This window comes from Neopelma chrysocephalum, unplaced genomic scaffold (genome assembly GCF_003984885.1).
Source record: "Neopelma chrysocephalum unplaced genomic scaffold, ASM398488v2 Primary Assembly neopelma1_97222, whole genome shotgun sequence".
Lineage (NCBI taxonomy): Eukaryota > Metazoa > Chordata > Aves > Passeriformes > Pipridae > Neopelma > Neopelma chrysocephalum.
The window spans coordinates 3,969,991-3,986,956 of NW_020925863.1; the positions used below are offsets into that span (position 1 = coordinate 3,969,991).

A 16,966-nucleotide genomic window follows, 5' to 3' on the forward strand; every position below is an offset into this window, starting at 1 on the left:
AGGCTTGGAGACAATCTTTTCTGTTTGCCTACCACATTACTTTGTGTGGCTTCTAGGTAAGAATGCTTTTGACAGTGTGCTGTTACACGTAACATTTTTCACTGTTGCCAGCAAAGGGTGTATGTCACCTGCTGACTCCTGCATCCTAACTTCTTCCCCTGGAGAGAGCCAATCCTCTCAGGTTTGCTCCTGACATCTGCCCTGTCTCATTCAAAAATCCAAGGTTGGCTTCACCATATCTGGCAGCTCCACCCAACACTAGCAAAGTGTTTTAGATGCATTAGGGATTTAGCAATGCAGCTGGTGCTCTGGAATGATCTAGCAGACATGTCCTCACATGGCCTAACATTCCCAATTCACTTGCTTTCTTTTCATGTAAAATGTTTTTTGGATAGAGACAAGCTTGTTTGGACACTGTTTCTTGAAACTTCTTACCACTATGCAAGGTCTTGAGGTTTCTCATTGATGGCCACTTTTACATGTCATGAGGTATCTGATATTGAAAAATAATTTGGGGAGGAACAAAACTTTGCTTCACCACAGAGATGACTAAACATCAATGAGGAATTTTATCTTTATTTCATGATGTTAGCACAATAAACTCACACAGTAGCATTGATCTGTACTTATTTAACAAAATACATTTATAGCAATTTACAAATTCTTTTCCATTTGAAAACATTGCATAACATTTTATTAAACACAATACTTTATATAGAGAATTCTCATTTAAAAACATATTTTAAGTATTTTCTTTCTCATTAAAGCACAGCCTAACAAAGAAATTCGTGCCTGTTAGCAAGTAAGAAAATCAGAACACTAAGAAGATGTCACCTGTCAATTTATTTGAGTAATTTTTAAATTAAGGTACCAGTGGAATGTAAACAAAGAGTAATTTTACAAAAGGCTCCTTATCAAATATACATGCAGAGGTCTGAGTTCCAATGTATATATTATTACATTTCTGCTCTCTAACGTAATATAATTTGATAAGCCATTATTAAAAACAGTAGCCTTTGGCACTTTGAGTAAAAAAGAATATATCAATATTTATGTATAGAACACAATTTCAATGATTACACAAGAGCTTTAAAATCTTTTCTTAAGAAATAGGAAACCTTAGGAAAAATATTACACTGCACTTGAAATAGTGCAGCAAGTTTTAGAGTAATAAAAGCAACACATATGCCAATATATCTGACTAAAACCGAGGAATAAAGAACAAACACTCCCACCAGGAATCCTGCTGTTTCCAAAACAGCTAAATTGCCAGAGGGAACATTTTGTAATCTTTGCTTTATTGCCATTATTCTCCATTTCAATTTTCCATTATTTCCAGGTTCATCTACTTATGTTCTTTTCCCCTGCACTTACAAACTAACAAACAATTGCATCTTATTTCCCTGCATTGATAGGCCAACAGTGTTTCTGTCTTACCCATTCCTTTAAAGCTAATCCTACCTGCTTTATCATGTACCTAGACTAAACTAAAACCAAAGGGTTTTGTTCATGACAGTCCAAGTGTTTGTAATTCCTAGGCATCTTGTACAAAATTTGATATTAAATACCAAGGACTAAAGATTCATCCTTTTGAAAAGAAAAAACAAATCCTGAAAATGCTAGAGTCTGAGAACTTATTTCTAAAAACCTACTTTTTTTTTTTTCATTTTCCCCTGGTATCTATGATTATTTTTCCCAGCTATGTGCCTTAAAGTGTATCTTCAACATACTGTGCCTTTAATGTACACAGTATGCTGCAAGCCTCCTGGGTAGCTTCTTACATGGAACCTGCAGAATACTTTCTCCCAATCATCCTAAGTATGACGGGATCATCTTTTATCACTAGCAGAGAGAGTGTGGTCATTTCCTTAAGGACCAGCTCTCATCCACAGCACTGGGTGATGGGCAGGTGAGGGAAGCATTGCTTGGCACGTTTGGCTGACAGCAAGCCCTCGGCTAAGCCTGGAGCACCTGTAAAACTGGGAAGGTATATAAAGCTTTCCATCGACACTCAATCTTTTCTTCTTTACAGATTAGCAAACACCATCCTCATATTTGTGAAATTACTTAGGGTTAGGGTTGGGGTTGGGATTTTGTTTTGGTTTTGAGGTCTTTTTTGGGTTAGGTTTTTTTTTTGGTCTGTGTGTTGTGCTGTTTATCTTCTTGAATGGGATGATTTTTCCTTCTACCTCCTACTTGGCTGGGGTAGGGTGGGCTTTTCCTTAGAGTTCTGTGGGGTAGGGTGTGTAGACAGGTTCTGACTATGTAGTACGTATCTGGTTCTCTGATACCCTAAATCAGAAGAGGACTTCAACTAGAACACTCCCCTCAAGAAGCCAGAGAACAGACCTATCTGCTACTATTTATTCACTGAGGGTACTACTAAGCCATTCCCTCCTCCTCCTAGCAGGGGGTCTGGGAAGTGTCTGATAGTAGTTCTCTTTCAGGTAGAAACAGGAGAGAATGAGGAGCTGCAGTGGGTGAACACTGCCCCTGGCTTCCTTCATGGTTTAAGTCAGAGCCAAATGTAATGAGACACTTCTTCTAGCATGCCCAGGACATGCTACGCTTATTCCTTTCAGAGCTTACCCTTTCAATAATTTTTGGCAATGGAGATTTTTAGCAGGCAAGTTCTTTTGTTATATTCAAAGCTCAATTTACTAAAATATTCCATGTTCTCTCAGGTGCAGAGACCTTCATGTTCTTAAGTGGCAGTGGTGGGAAAAAAATATCATGCTTAAAAGGCTCTGGAGGGTGTCTCAGGGAGGTGAACAGTAGTAGTGGCACAATGCAACACTCATTCAGTGATTCCGCAATATGAAGGCATTCCATTTTTTAAAGCGAAGCACAAATCCCCTCAATGATGGTGATTGGGGTGAAATTTGTCATTGTTCTTGTGGCATACTAAGCAAGTGAGGTGAATGACTGCTCCTAAGTGTGAGCTGCTGTATTAATTCCTGTCTCCTTGGAAGCTGGTCAGGAAAGTGGCTGTTTATTTTTATTTACTCATGGCTCGCCTTTCACATTCGCACATCTTGCAGTTATTGGTGTCCTACATTATATGTTTAAAAACTAATAAAAACACGGACGGGTCGCTGAAGGACAGAATAAGAAGTTTAAAAATGTAAAATCTGAATTACTTGTAGTACTTGATAAGACCCCTTAAAAAACATAATTTAAAACAATTCTACAAGTTAGCCCACTAAGAAGCAGCGTCTTCATTAGTAGCACCTGTTCTTAAACAAAAGTTGAGCAGTAGCAGCAAACTATTCAAAATAGATAGTCATTCCATTCTAATGGAATGTCACCCACACATTTTTTGTTGCAGTAGACATCTTAAAGAACTACACAAAACCTTTGCAATCTTTGAATGTGACAGATCCACTATAACAAAGCTGTAAATATTTCCTACGCTAAATGAATGCAGCCAGCATCATCATAGTATTAGCAATATTACTTTTAAAGTAACTGCACATCAATATGTCATGTTTGCAGAGTCTAATAAGTATGCAATTTTTCAAAACATGTAAAGTTATCATCAGCACCATCCTGTATTAAAGATTTGGTGCAAATTCTGCAAAGGTGAATATATAACACTGATACAGCCTTTGCTGTGAAAAAGTCAGTCAATTTTGGACACAAATATAAAATAAAAAGTTGGCACATTCAGGAAACACAGTATCTGTGTTCAAGACCATTGTTTTGATTGACATCATCACCCTCAGATAAATGTTGTGAGTCTGAAGAAACAAGTTGCATGAAAATGTTTCACATTAGTTCTGGCATTGTGCTTTTCCCCCCACCACATGCTTTCCACAGGCTCATGCACATTGCACATCAGCAGTGCTGGGCTGCTGGTCAATAATTTGGCACATAAAGGTAAATATCAGCTCAAAACAAAGAGAGCAGAACCTGTGTCAAGATGTGTTTACTTTGTGGTGGTATGGACCAGCGGATATGTCTCCTCTCATTCCTTGTATGCTCGTGTGGGGGATGTACCTTTATAGAAGATGTTTCTGGTATTCTCTGGACTGCTCCCTCTCTCAGGGATTAAAATGATGTTACCTTTTCTCCGAAGTGTTGAGTCCCGGCTAGAAGAAATGGACAGAGTCTCTGAGCCAATCTCACTTCCCTCCACTGGTGTGACTCTTATCGTGGTGATACCATGATGGTGATGCTCACTGTTATCTATGTTGCTTCTTTTCCTGTCACCTGACCCATAACTGTCTTTTAAGGAGTCACAGCTCTCAGAGTCTCTGTTAAGATCATTTAGCTCATATGTCTGACGGAGGGTGACTTTTTCAGGACCTTTCCATTTCCATGACCCACTTCCTTCTCCTTCTGATGGCATCTGAATTACAGGTCTGTTATTTTCTGGATGGGCCTCAACTCTAACAATGCTACTTGGCTCATGGTCTGTCAAGGTTTTGTATCTGATGGCTCCTGTACAAGTGACTGTGCTTCCCTCTGAACCCTTTGGACTGCCCTGAAGCACTCCTTGCTGCTTAGACATGGCTATTACCTGCATGATTCTTGGCTGGCTGTTGCTCCTACACGCAACACTCTTCTCAGCAGCTTTCAGCCATTTAGCTCTAGCTGAACTACTTTTGGGTGATGTGTTCACGTTCTCCTGAGTCTCTTCAGGAATATGTACTAGCTGGGATGAGCCAGGACGTGACTGGATAGAGACCCTTGGCCCGCCAGAAAGACCTGAGTTGTTACAACCTGGTACACTGCCGGGTTGGATTTTCAGGTATTGGCCAGTTGGGCCATGATGATCACCATTTACACCCACTCTGGAGGGTTCTGAGCTTGACCTCATTTCAATAGCCCTTGGTGGTGACTGGCCAGATTCGGTCTCTATTACTTGCAGTGACAACTTTCGACTTTCATTCTTGTTCTTCCACTGGGAAAGCAGCTGTTTGGAACGGGCAGAATCCATTGATGCGTGTATTGTTGCATTTCGTCGTGCTGGATCTTCCATGGATGGTGTGTTGACTCTTGGCAAAGTGTTGCTGAAAGTAACCATGTTTTCCTTTCCCATTGGGCTTCGTGGTGTTATTATTTCTACATCAGCATTTGCTCTCTTGAGATTGGTCAGAGACCCTGAATCTCTGTGGTTTCTGTTCAGGATACTTTCTGTACGGTGAGAGACAATGCCATCGCTGCCGCTACCGTTTTTACCTGGTAGGATTCTGTTGGCATCTTGACTGAGGTCTGTCAAAGACCTTAGAGCTTCTCTGTGAAAATTTGGGTGAAACACATTTTCATCACTTGGTAAGAAGTTCCCCACAGCATACAGACCCTGATATTTGAAGAGAAGCATCAACAATCAGTTATGGAAAAAGACACATTTTAAGTTACTTTAATTACATTTTTTTGCCTTTAAGTAGACATTGAGTGACATAATTACTCCTGCTAAAGTGACAGAGTATGCTCACTTTCCTTTCCTCACTAATATAACCTTAGTCAAAATTCTGTCCTCAATCTGGTACATCTGGATATGTATGAAGTTGTCTCACTAGGATAACTAGGGTGTATAATTCATGGCAATAAACAGTTAAGGAAAAGATTTAGCCTCCATGAGTTTTCTTCTTTTTATCAAGCAACAGGTGCAGCCACAGAAATAACGTTTTGTTAGGAAAATAACAAAATAGATGTTTGCAGTCACTGAGGCAAAGCTATTTTACAACTATACCATTGTCTCTTTTGATTTACTGAATCTTGTAATGGCTTGAGTAGTTCTCTGCTGTAACAGATTCTATCCTGTCTACTGCATAATAACCATGTAATACAATACCTACATCACAGAACAATTTATCAACTCTAAATCAATTGCTTTCCAAGCTGTGCAGAACTGTAATAAAATTTAGTTATACAACATTTTCTTAATAAAAAGACTCTGCTAAGGAGTGACCCTTCCATGAAAGGGTCAAATACCTGACTCAGTCACTTGAGTTACTTGTTCTTTACACTCTTTTCAGAATTATTTGCATGTTCACGTTATTTCCCCTCCCCTTCCTCTTACCGGTGAGTAGTTTTCAGGGCAGATTTACTGAATACTGTGTATCCAGGACAATGTACTCTGATATATGCTGTCATGTAACAGTGTACGAAGACCTAACAAAGCATACTTGTTTGTGGATTTCAAACATGGGAACAACAGCTCCATTTATGAGAGTCTACAGCGGGTTAATAATTTGAAATAATATTCTCAACAGAGTGCTGTTCTGCTCACAGTGCAATCACAGAAACTGACTTTAGTAGCTCATGGGGTTTCTGTTACTACCCTGGCTGATGTTTCTTCTGCCACTGTGAAGACAATTTTTCCCCTGGTCATCTTTGCAGACCATCTTCATGTACCTTAGCTTACGTAATCACAGAAAAAAGGGGACAAGAAATGAACTTATTTTACTCTTATACTAAAATTCATCATTGACTTCTTGGGGGTCAAAATCATCCCACTGGCTGCTTCTGTTCACCTGCCCACACTTGAGCACAAATGGTGTCTGAGGAAGCTCCGATTGCTCACAGGTACCTGTACTGAGCAGCCAAGGCAGCAGCATTCCTGCTGGAGACACACAGAGAGCAGCAAGCAAAAGCAAATGCTTCACAAGCTTCCTACTGGCAGATACAAACAGGCCTATCCTACACACTTCCTAACAGGACCCTTCCAAGGTGCTCCATCTGTTTCAACCCAGTACAGAGAAACAGCATAGGAATAATCTGATTTGGCCATCCTTTTTCCACTGCATACTAACCCTAAGAGCTCCAAAGAATCACAAGTGTATAATATTGCCTTTAATTTCTTGTAGGTTCAGCAATTTACTCAGCTGAGTTCCTGATATTAATTCAACCATTTTTTGAGATCATAAAGCTAACACTGCCAATATAAACTCAGGTCAGCAACAAATACCAATTAATCCAATATTTTTCTTGTGTTATGCTTTTAAGTGTGGAGTAGAAAAGATGAGTATTTTGAAGTATTTAATGAAGCACATAAGGTTAGAGCTGTTTCTGTGTGCAATGCCAGATGACTATATTCCACTTTGTGCACTGTTACTGGACTTTACACTGAAATACATATTTGCTTTTTCCTGTCTGCTTTTAGGGTGATTATCCTTAACTCATCATCTTCAGCACATTTTGACTATATTTATAGCTATGGAATGTGACCATGATGAAAGTGTTCATAAAAATACCAATACTCCTATTACAGCCTTATCAGTTTTATTTGCTAAAACTTAACTATGACTATTATACTTACCAAATAGAGAGCAATTCCTCCTCCTATGAGAAAGCCACAGTAAACATCAACTGGATGATTCTTATACTGGGTGATACGAGTCAGACCGCATATAATTCCACAGATGATAAAAGCAAAGACCAAGAGTGGTTTCAGAAGTTTTGAAGAGTCTGTTAACGTAGAATTGAAGTACATCTTGAAAAAAGAAAGAAATGAAGAAGCAGTTGAAGAAACTTAAATTTACCTAAGAGGGTATTAATTTCTGGCATTCAATGTTTCTTTCACACACAGATCACTATTATACAGTAATAACACAAATAATTGGTTTAATTTTATTTTACAGCCCTGTTAAAATTTGCTCACTTGCTGTTGAAAGATCTGAAATCACAAAAACACAGGCAGTGTTGCTCATTGACATCAATCAGGATAAGGATTTTATGCCTAAATACTGTTCACAGTCAGCCTAAATGTTCTGTAAATGTGACTAAGGAGCCATTGCTTGTGAAATACAGAAGCCAGATGTCATGCCAGATGAAAGCAATAACCTGTTCTAACAAAAGCTACAACCAGATGCTTTAGAGAGCCATTTCTCAACTGAGGGCCATAATGTCAGGGAGGTCACAAAAATTACGTGGAGTGGTTCATCAGTATTATTCCAAATTTTGGCCTTTTCCTGGGCAGAATAAATACTGGCAAACTCCCCGTATGTGCACAATTTCTATTACCTAATGTGATTAAGTTGTCACTGTTTTTTTCCTCTGATTTTTACTGCATGAGTGATGGAATTTCGTTTTAAACTTCAAGTAAGTTGTCACTTGTAAAACATTGTAGGCCATACTGAAGCAATGTTACTGGTCAGATGTGGAAAATCAGCTGTGATCACTGCAGCACGTCCTACAGTTCTCTGCTAGTGACTGATGGGTTTTATTCACTTGCATTGCAGGAGCACCTTGAAGGCCCCTGGGAATGATTGTGCCATTTCATCCAAACTGCAATTCTATGGAGGTCAAATCAAACTACATCACATGAATGTGTAGCCCTTGATGCCTCAAGTTTAAAAGCAGAGAATCAAGGAAGACAGCAATAAAGAAAAGGCAGCATGCATAAAGGGTAATTTGAATGGTAAGTTGATATATCACTCTATAAGACAGATAAACACTGCATTTTATATGTGGATTATATGAAACATCAAATATACTTTAACATTACACTTTCTATTGCTTCTTAACAAAGGATGTGAAGCAGTTGAATCTTTTCCTTGTTTTTTACCAGCTACAATAAAACCAGCTCTATTAGTAGTTTTATTTGCTTTCAAATTGGGAGGATAAAAACTTACATCCACCCAAGATATCCAGGCAACACATCATCTTACAATATACAGCAAATTGCTTTCTGACTTTTGTCTTGTAAAAAGGAAACTGAACAGAGTTAGTTACTCACCGAAATGTACACTGCTGCAAAGGCTGCCAGGGTGGCATGTTGAGAAGGGAATGACTTTCTGCCAAGGAAGGACAACCAAATTATGCTTCTCAATTCAAATTCACTGTGCTAGTGCTCATTGAAAAAAACACTGGGTGGTACAGTCATTTTCGTCTTACACTTCCTAAGCAATATGTGATCTTTGAGTAACATTTAATTTCTAAATTTTTTTTCTGTATTCTGGAGAAAGGACCAATGCTAATGAAATGCCTTTATTTTGAAGTAAATATTTACTGTGAAATTCTTTTTGTGTACCAAGTGGGTGTACTAAGACAGCAGTGGGAACAAGGTACAAACTGCTTGCTTGATTCAGAGAAGTATCTATAAATTTATTTCCAAAAATAACTTTCCATATAAGTACCTAAATATAAAACTTTGATCTTATGATTATTCTGATTGACTTTACTTTGACTCTTTTCAAAGTAAGAACTCATATACTTGGATAACCAGGCCCTAATTTCATGCAACTGCATTCATCATGTTTGTGCCCCTGCTCTGTTGCTTTAATAATGGGGGGATGACAGGGTGACATTCTTCTCAGAGAGGGGCAAACTACATCTTTATTAGCTATTGTCTTTAGGTTTATTTTTATAACATGACAGGAGTGAATGGAGCACAAGAACATGGAGAGGGTATTTTAAAAATAACTGGGTCCCTTCCTGATGCCCAGAACAAGAGAATAAATGAAAATGTGTCCAAAGTCTGTAAGACAGTAGGCAATATCAGGTCTACTCCTGAAGTTGCTGAGGCCCTTCTGCTCCCACTGAAAACCTGCAGACTTTTAATGATGTGGACTGGGTCTTGAGTCAAAAACTTCAGATATGAAAATTAAAAAGTGAAAGCTTAGCTTCTACTTCTCTGACAAACGGAGGGTTTGTGTAAGTAGAAGCTAAAGAGAACCATCACATGAGCCTGTCTAACATTTTAATATTATTCTTATAGACCCATTTCAATCCTCGGAATACGAAGGAGAGATTTTCATGCAGTAGAGGGAAAAAAAAGCTGGGGGTAAATTCAGTAACACTGTTCCATGGTGGACATCTAGATCATAGCTTGTAGAAGCCCTAAAAAACTTCTATGACCTCTGAGCTCTAGATGCAGTAAGGATGCAGAGCCATTTATATCTGTACATTTATCTCCTTAGAATGGTATGGACAATGTAACGTGCTGGCTGTCTTGGTGAAGAAGTCACAGCAGCAACTTTCACCTGAGAAAGCTCAGCTTGGGATAAACACTTGAACAATCACTTGGCTTCACAGATGGGTCTTGCCACCCTAACTGGGCTCCATGTACAGCCATTTTCCCAGCAACACCTGAGTTAGCTAGTTTAAAAGAGCAAAGATTGAAGCACAGCCCTTTAACTTCAGGCAAAGACATTTTTTCTGCAAAGCAGCAGTCTACTTTCTGAATTTCTTTCCTATGCATTTTGCCTTGTCTGTTCTACATAATTAATTGGCAGTCAAAGATGTGCATGTAGTTCAGTGTGAATGCTGCACTGCTGACCTGAATTTGAGCCCATGGCTCCAGCAGATTCATAACTCTGGCCAAGATGAAATCTGCAGGGTTCCTTTTTCATTTCTAGAGACAGACCTAAATTCTTCCTTTTTGTTCCTCCCTGAACAAATCTTTCACAAATAGTATCCCCGGGGAACAAGTTCAGGGTTGAGGACTGAAGAGACATGAAAAAAAAAGTAAATGTTTATAATAGCTAATCAACTCCTTTACTCTGTGCAGGTTTTAGTGAAGCATAAATCTACTTACAGTCTCTGTGGAACTAATGTGTAGATTTGATTCTATGAACTTTAGTACCACTGAGAACTTAACCTTAATTTGATGGCGTTTTTATAGATATAAGGTGTGTCACTATGCTACAGTCAATTTTCTCTTTATTTTCTATTCATATGCTTTCAGGGCAAGCATAGACTAAATGCGCTCTCTGAACTCTCTAATGGTGTCACTGCTTTTGTTCCTCTATTTGTTATCTTTAAAATGAAAATAATTCAAGCTAAAAATATGTAGCCTTTTTGTATTGTTCTGTATTGAAAAGGTGAACAAAGGTCTTAAAGAAAACACGTCCTGAACTCAGATGACAGTGTATCACTCTAATGCTCATGCATGAGGATGTGTAGAGGGAGAACAAGGAAGAGTCATACTGAGAGAGAGAGTCATACTGAGTCAGAACATCAGAAATGACAGAGGATTCTGAACAGAAATGACTGAAAAGGCTCTTTGATGATAAATAGGGGAAAGATGGACAATAGGGACCACTGGATGTTGTCGAAAAATGATTTCATGTAATCAGCTGGATAATTATGTGTTCTTCTCTATACTTTTCCTCAGGGAGTCTAGAGGCAAATTTCTGGAGCCAAAGTTTCTGGGAAGTACAAATAAAAAATGAAGGCCATTAGGAATCTCAGAATGAGTCCCTTACAAACTCCGATTACTGAAGTCAAATTAACCTCGTGGACTCTAGAACTTATACTATAATTCCTACAGTAGATGCTATACATATTAATAATGGTATAGGAAATTGTCTCCTTTGAAGGAGGGAAAAGAGATGCCCACTGTTAGACTAATATCTTTAAAAAGAAAATTGAACATCACTAAAAAGACATTTATGCACTCACCTTTGTTATAAAAAACTGACAAACTCATTCAGACTTTAACTAGGAAAAAAATCTTGAAATCGGGACAGAAAATAAAAAATAAATTAATACTTAAAAATGTAGACAATGAAGGATAGAACCAACCTTCCAGCATTGATAATATTGAGATCAGCTCCTGAGCAAATATCTTCCACAACATATGAATTCTCTGAGCAGGATACATTTAAGGATGTATAGTTAGGCTTGCAAACAGTCAAGAAATATGGTGCCTGATATCCTGTTGATAGCTGTATAATATCAGTAACAAGAGCAGTTGCACAAAGACCAAACACATGAACACCTAGGACAGAAATCAACACAGCTTGTTAACTTTATTATATGCATTAATTAGGTTAATTAATAGTGCAAAATGCATTCCACAGAACTCTGTTGGCTTGTGTCACTAGACTTGAATTTAAGTCAAGAATAAGACTTTTTTTTTATGAAAGCTGGTTGCAAAGTTGAATTCTTTAATATAAAAAATTAAGATAATTTATGCTTGTTTTCTTCCTGTTGATATTTAATATTTTGTTTTGATGGCTTGATGTCCTCCAACATCCTTTCATAAAAGTGAACTACACTGGAGCTGCTTCAATTTGGAAAGAATTTTTCTGAACTGACTAAAGGATAGCCAACTATTTGAGGAGAGCACATGGGCTCACCCAGTCCTTGTACTTTCCCGCTGGAATGTGAGCTTTGAATAACATGGCCAGCTGCCCATCAGATCATTGGTCAGAAGACCTGTTCTCTTTTTACTGCCACAGAATCACCAGCTGGTGATAACTCTGGCTACCTTCATGCCTCTGATATTTTTTGAGTGTTGTGTCCTTGCCACTATTCCACATTTTAAGTCTATTTTGTAAGGGATCAGTGTTTCTGTCTGATTAATAATGCCAAATTCACAAGGCAATTGAAGTAAAGCAATTGCTTTACTGAACATTTTCAAATGCATTTCTCCTAAAGATTTGCCTAGAATTCCCTACTTGTGTTCATATAGATAAAGCTATTTTTCTTCCTAAAATTGGAAGAATGTTTAAGTCATTAAAATATTAAAGAAACTGCAAATCCAGAGTATGAATCAGGAATGATATTCATGTGTCTTTGAGCTTGTCTTTTTGGTGAAGGAATACCAAACAGGAGAAGAAGTGGACGTGGGGTATCCTTGCTCATGTTGTAATGTACCAACCCTCTGCTTACTTCCTCACTGCTGCTCTTAAGAGGATGCTTTGCTGGTCACAGACGGTATAACCCTGCTTGTCACCACCCTCCTGCTTGCACAACTACAGAAACCCAATGAATAGTTGTCCTACAAGGTTTTCAGTCTCCTGTGCTGCTGGTTGTCTTTGTCTAGGCTGCCCTCTCTAATGAAATTCTGAAACAGAGTAAACCTTTCCTTTAGCCTCTCATTGGTACAGGGAATTAACTGTAAGAAGGGGATCAAAGTCCAGTTGCCTTTTCAAGTACAGTTTCTCATTAATGACAATTAAAACAAAGTAAAACAAAACAATTTAACATGTTCCTCTATCATTTAAGTTGCCAGATTCCAGACCTTTTTGAGAGGAAGATAAACACATTCCAAAAAAAGAATGTCAAACCTACTGAGCTTCTGACAAGTTTTCACTGTCAGGCTGAATACCGTGACAGGTGGGTTGAATCCTTATGATGCACTGAAGACAGGCAGGGGAAACTATACAGTGAAATCATTAAAAGGCAGCCAGCTCAAGGTGGGCAGGGAAGGAAAAACAAATTATTCTTTTAGAAATACTGACAGTAGTACAGGAGAGGAAAGGGGAAACAGAGAGTGTAGGTGCTGCATTACTGAGTATGGGGCTGCTCTGTTGCAGTCTGACAGTTTCTTCTCACATTTTCTAGCAGAAGAAGATGTATGCCCCTGACAATTCTGTTCTGAAAGGCTGTTTCAGAGAAGGAAACCTGCATGGTGAAAATTAAATGTATGTGGAAAGCTCTACTTTGTGACTAACATTTGAAACCCACCAACAAATCTGACAGCTCTTCTAAGAAAAGAATTGAAGTTGCATCCTCCTGCATTAATATTGGCCTCTGTTCCAATCCCATTTCTTCTTTTGGACAGGCAACAGTAGAGAATTCCTTCTCCTATCATTATCTGCAATGACAAAGAAGCCATTAAATTAAAAGTAGCACTTACTCAGAAGATCCTGATTGAATTTAAAGGGCTGAAATACAACTGTAGCACAACCAATGTCATCCCTTTAAAAGATTTGTATCAATATGTGAACATAAAGCAATGCAACTTAGCCTGAGTGAGGGCAGGCAAGAAAGTGGCCTGAAATTAAATGCAAATAGCATACAGTATACTGTGCTCAGTGGTTCCAGGCCTTGATCTACAGCTGAAGCTTAATGCTTCTTCAATAAAAAAGCAATAATCATAAAATCTCACCTCTAAAATAATCCAGAGCCACTGCAATATCCTAGTGCTCTTGAGGTGGTTTTAGAATTCAGTCTTGGCTGCAAGCCTAGCAATCCCTAACAGCTTCTAATTACATGACAGCCTGCTCTTCTGTATTTGTTTAATTTGGCTAGGGTTTTAACCAGATCCACAGCAGCAGAAAAAGTTCTGTCCTTATGGTCCCTCTGACCACACCAAGCAAAACAGATTATGACCAAAGTCCTAGACAACAGTTTATAAAGGGAAGAATATGAATGAAAAATGGTGTTACTTGCTGGAAAATCCAGACTCATTTATACATTTGCAGTCTCAGATTTTATTGTTTCCCTTGTTCAATAGTACAACAACTTGGAAATCTGTACAGGGTTTGTACAGAGTTCAGAATAAGGGCTGGATTGAAATATTGAAATTGATGAGGCAGTTCTCACCACTAACAGGAGGTTCAGCTTGCCTAGCCACAGCTGCATTGAAAACTAATACATGGAATGCACAAAGCTTACAATGCAATGAGGTGCCAAAGGATCTGAATTATGCTGAATCTGCTGTATTTACCAGTGAAGTTTGTCCATACTAACACCCCTCACCCGAGGAGAAGGGAGGTAAAATGGACAAGCATAGTCTAACTCTATTTTTAGCTAAAGTTTTAATAAAGTGAAATTTCTTTGCCAGAAAAATCGAAGTATTGAAGGTTGTCTAATGACATTGAAAACTCAGTGGTAAGGGTTATTTAAGGAATTCTAATTAGCTGAAAACTATGTTCACTATTATCTGTCTATGTTGGATCAATTTAGATCTGAAGCTTCCCAGAGAAATTAGTAGTACTTCAAACTTAAAAGCCTGAGACATTCTAGTAGTTTTTATGCAAGCTTTAGTGAACGTCTGGTACAGGAAAAACAGCAGACAGATGGATTAGCTTGTGTGAGAGAGGAAAAAAGTAGGAAACTACAAGGCCTATGTCAAGGAAAATTCAGAGGCTGGTATTTCCAAAGAAACCAACTCCCACAACTGAGGAGGCAGTAGGACTGAAACTGCCAGCAGTGAATTTCTCTTGCATGAATTGATTTCCCAGATTAATGTGATCTAATTCCCTGGTGATCTCTGTTAGAAAGGGCCTTTAAGCAGGTTTTTGGTCAGTGGCTGATAAGAGTTTGAACCTACACTGATACCATTAAATAACTGGTCCTAACATTTCTGAAGGAGTAACTAGAGAGGAAATCTGTCAGAGGATCAGATTCAGAGTTCTTTGAAGCAAATGGCAGTCATGTTGCAATTCAGGTATATCTATATTCCAGACTTAAAACATCCATCTTGGTAATTTCTTCAAGTCCAGTTGTTCCACACTGAAGTCTCCTGTGGTTTGTGAATACATATACAAAATTTAATCTATGCCACAAGCTATAAGACATATGTCAATAACACAGGTAGTTATTTTTTGTAACCCTTCAGGCCTACAGAACAGACCTGTTTAAAAGCATTTGCTACTCACTAATAATGACCAAAAAAGCCCAAAGGAAAAAACCACAACATAAAGCCCCAAAGCCACACAGATCTTTCTGTAATAATGGCTTGGGAAAATAAATTATAAAATGTTAGATTTTTTTTTTAAATAATTAAAGTGAATGGGTTTATATATGGGAAAAATTATTATATCAACAAAAATAATACAGAAAAAAATTACTTCCAATTCTAATATTTCTACTATTACTTCCTATTCCTATATTTCTAATAAGGAGGGACTGAGACTGGAATTTACTTGTCTTCTTCCTCACACATAATTTTTCTTTTCTTTTCTTTTTTTCTTATTTACACTCTTTGATAATATTTAAAATGTGGCTTAATCACACCTGTATTGTATTGAGTCTTGATGACCTCCTGCCTCATACCACCTGTACCACCTCATACCACAGTAAATACCTGAAGTGTAGACAAGTGTAGACTTGGATATACTGGAGATGCTCAATTCCTCACATAGCTCATGCTTTCTTTTCTATATTTTACAGGTTTTATGAAGTGTATAATTAATTGAAATGTTAAAGAAAAGTAATTTATAAAACGCTAAACTCTGTAAGATGACAATGGTACAACTGTAATCTTTTTTCACTGAGCTTCACTGGCCTATTTTTCCAAAGAAAAAGGGACTAATTGGACAAAAAATCCCATAGTCTTTTATTTCAGCTTTTTTACTTTGAAAAATAAGGAGCTAACACCTTCATGCCTTTATTGATGGAAGTTGTGTATTTTGCACTATCACTCCGCAGCCTCCAACTAATACATGCATCACATTCATGCTCACACCAGTGTTAATGAATTACACCTTCCTAAGACCTTCAGCTTTCAGCCAGTTGTACTTTGAAGCTTCTGGATTTATTTTGTTTACCAAACTTATTTTTTATAGGCATGCTCAAGTGTGGGTTTGAGTTCCTCACATGGCATGTTTTTGGCCAATTTTCAGTACTGCTGGTAGAATGATTCAAGCAAAAATGACATTTTCTATTGCAAAACTTCATGCAATGCTGAAATAATTTAGCTGTAATCACAGCCCTTAATAAATACTATGTCATGAAATGGGCATCTTTTATCTTGATTTAAGGTGTTTGATATTACCGAGGCTTGAAATAAACTCTCCAAAGTAAAAATCAGGTTTTACCCCTCTACTGTGGCCCAAATGAGTCTAGAAGGATTCCCTCTGTAGCTATTTGAGAAAAGTCCACTTTGCTGTTAACAGAAATGCTGTCTAACCTTAAGAAATCCAGCCAAACCGCAATACCAAAGTTTTGGTTTTGATCACAGTATTTGGTGTTTGTAGCAATCATTTTGCACCAGCATCACAGAGAGTCTTAGCTCTCAGTTGCTAAATGAGTGCAATTTTTAGCCTGCTGCTTGTGCAGAATCCTTTAAAAATGATTTCTAAAGCAACAAAATCAAATGCAGTTCAGTTAAAAAAAAAAAGACAAATAAAGAAAAACATTCTGGAAAGCAAAGAGATAACAGCACTTGATTTTTATAGAGGCATCATATTTTATAGATTTTTTTTTTAAACTGTAAATTGGATAGCATTATAAAAGGAATGAACTGGTTGAATTTAAGGGAATTCAGAGAAGCTGGCAGCAGAGATACATTTGCAGCTGGCCTTTGAGAAGTGCCTATCTGAGATGTGTAGTCACTGCT

The 16,966-nt window shown here is 37.9% G+C and overlaps 2 protein-coding genes across 4 annotated transcripts in view; one reads left to right on the plus strand and one right to left on the minus strand.

The window, feature by feature from the left end:
- Nucleotides 1-556: 556 nt before the first annotated feature.
- Nucleotides 557-16,966, minus strand: part of PLPPR4 (phospholipid phosphatase related 4) — a 29,669-nt gene continuing 13,259 nt past the window's right edge. The window contains exons 3-7 of the mRNA XM_027671826.1: nucleotides 13,366-13,495; nucleotides 11,476-11,671; nucleotides 8,687-8,744; nucleotides 7,268-7,441; nucleotides 557-5,305 (exon numbers count right to left, since the gene is read on the minus strand). Coding sequence (XP_027527627.1) covers nucleotides 3,968-5,305; nucleotides 7,268-7,441; nucleotides 8,687-8,744; nucleotides 11,476-11,671; nucleotides 13,366-13,495 — 1,896 coding nt within the window. The 3' untranslated portion in view covers nucleotides 557-3,967. The remainder of the gene's footprint in view (nucleotides 5,306-7,267; nucleotides 7,442-8,686; nucleotides 8,745-11,475; nucleotides 11,672-13,365; nucleotides 13,496-16,966) is intronic.
- PLPPR5 (phospholipid phosphatase related 5) overlaps nucleotides 12,373-16,966 on the plus strand; it is a 153,112-nt gene continuing 148,518 nt past the window's right edge. For 2 of the 3 annotated variants that reach the window (XR_003532313.1, XR_003532314.1), the window contains exon 1: nucleotides 12,373-13,014. The gene's annotated coding sequence lies outside the window, so the exon portion shown is untranslated. The remainder of the gene's footprint in view (nucleotides 13,015-16,966) is intronic. The other variant, XM_027671830.1, reaches the window with a different exon arrangement.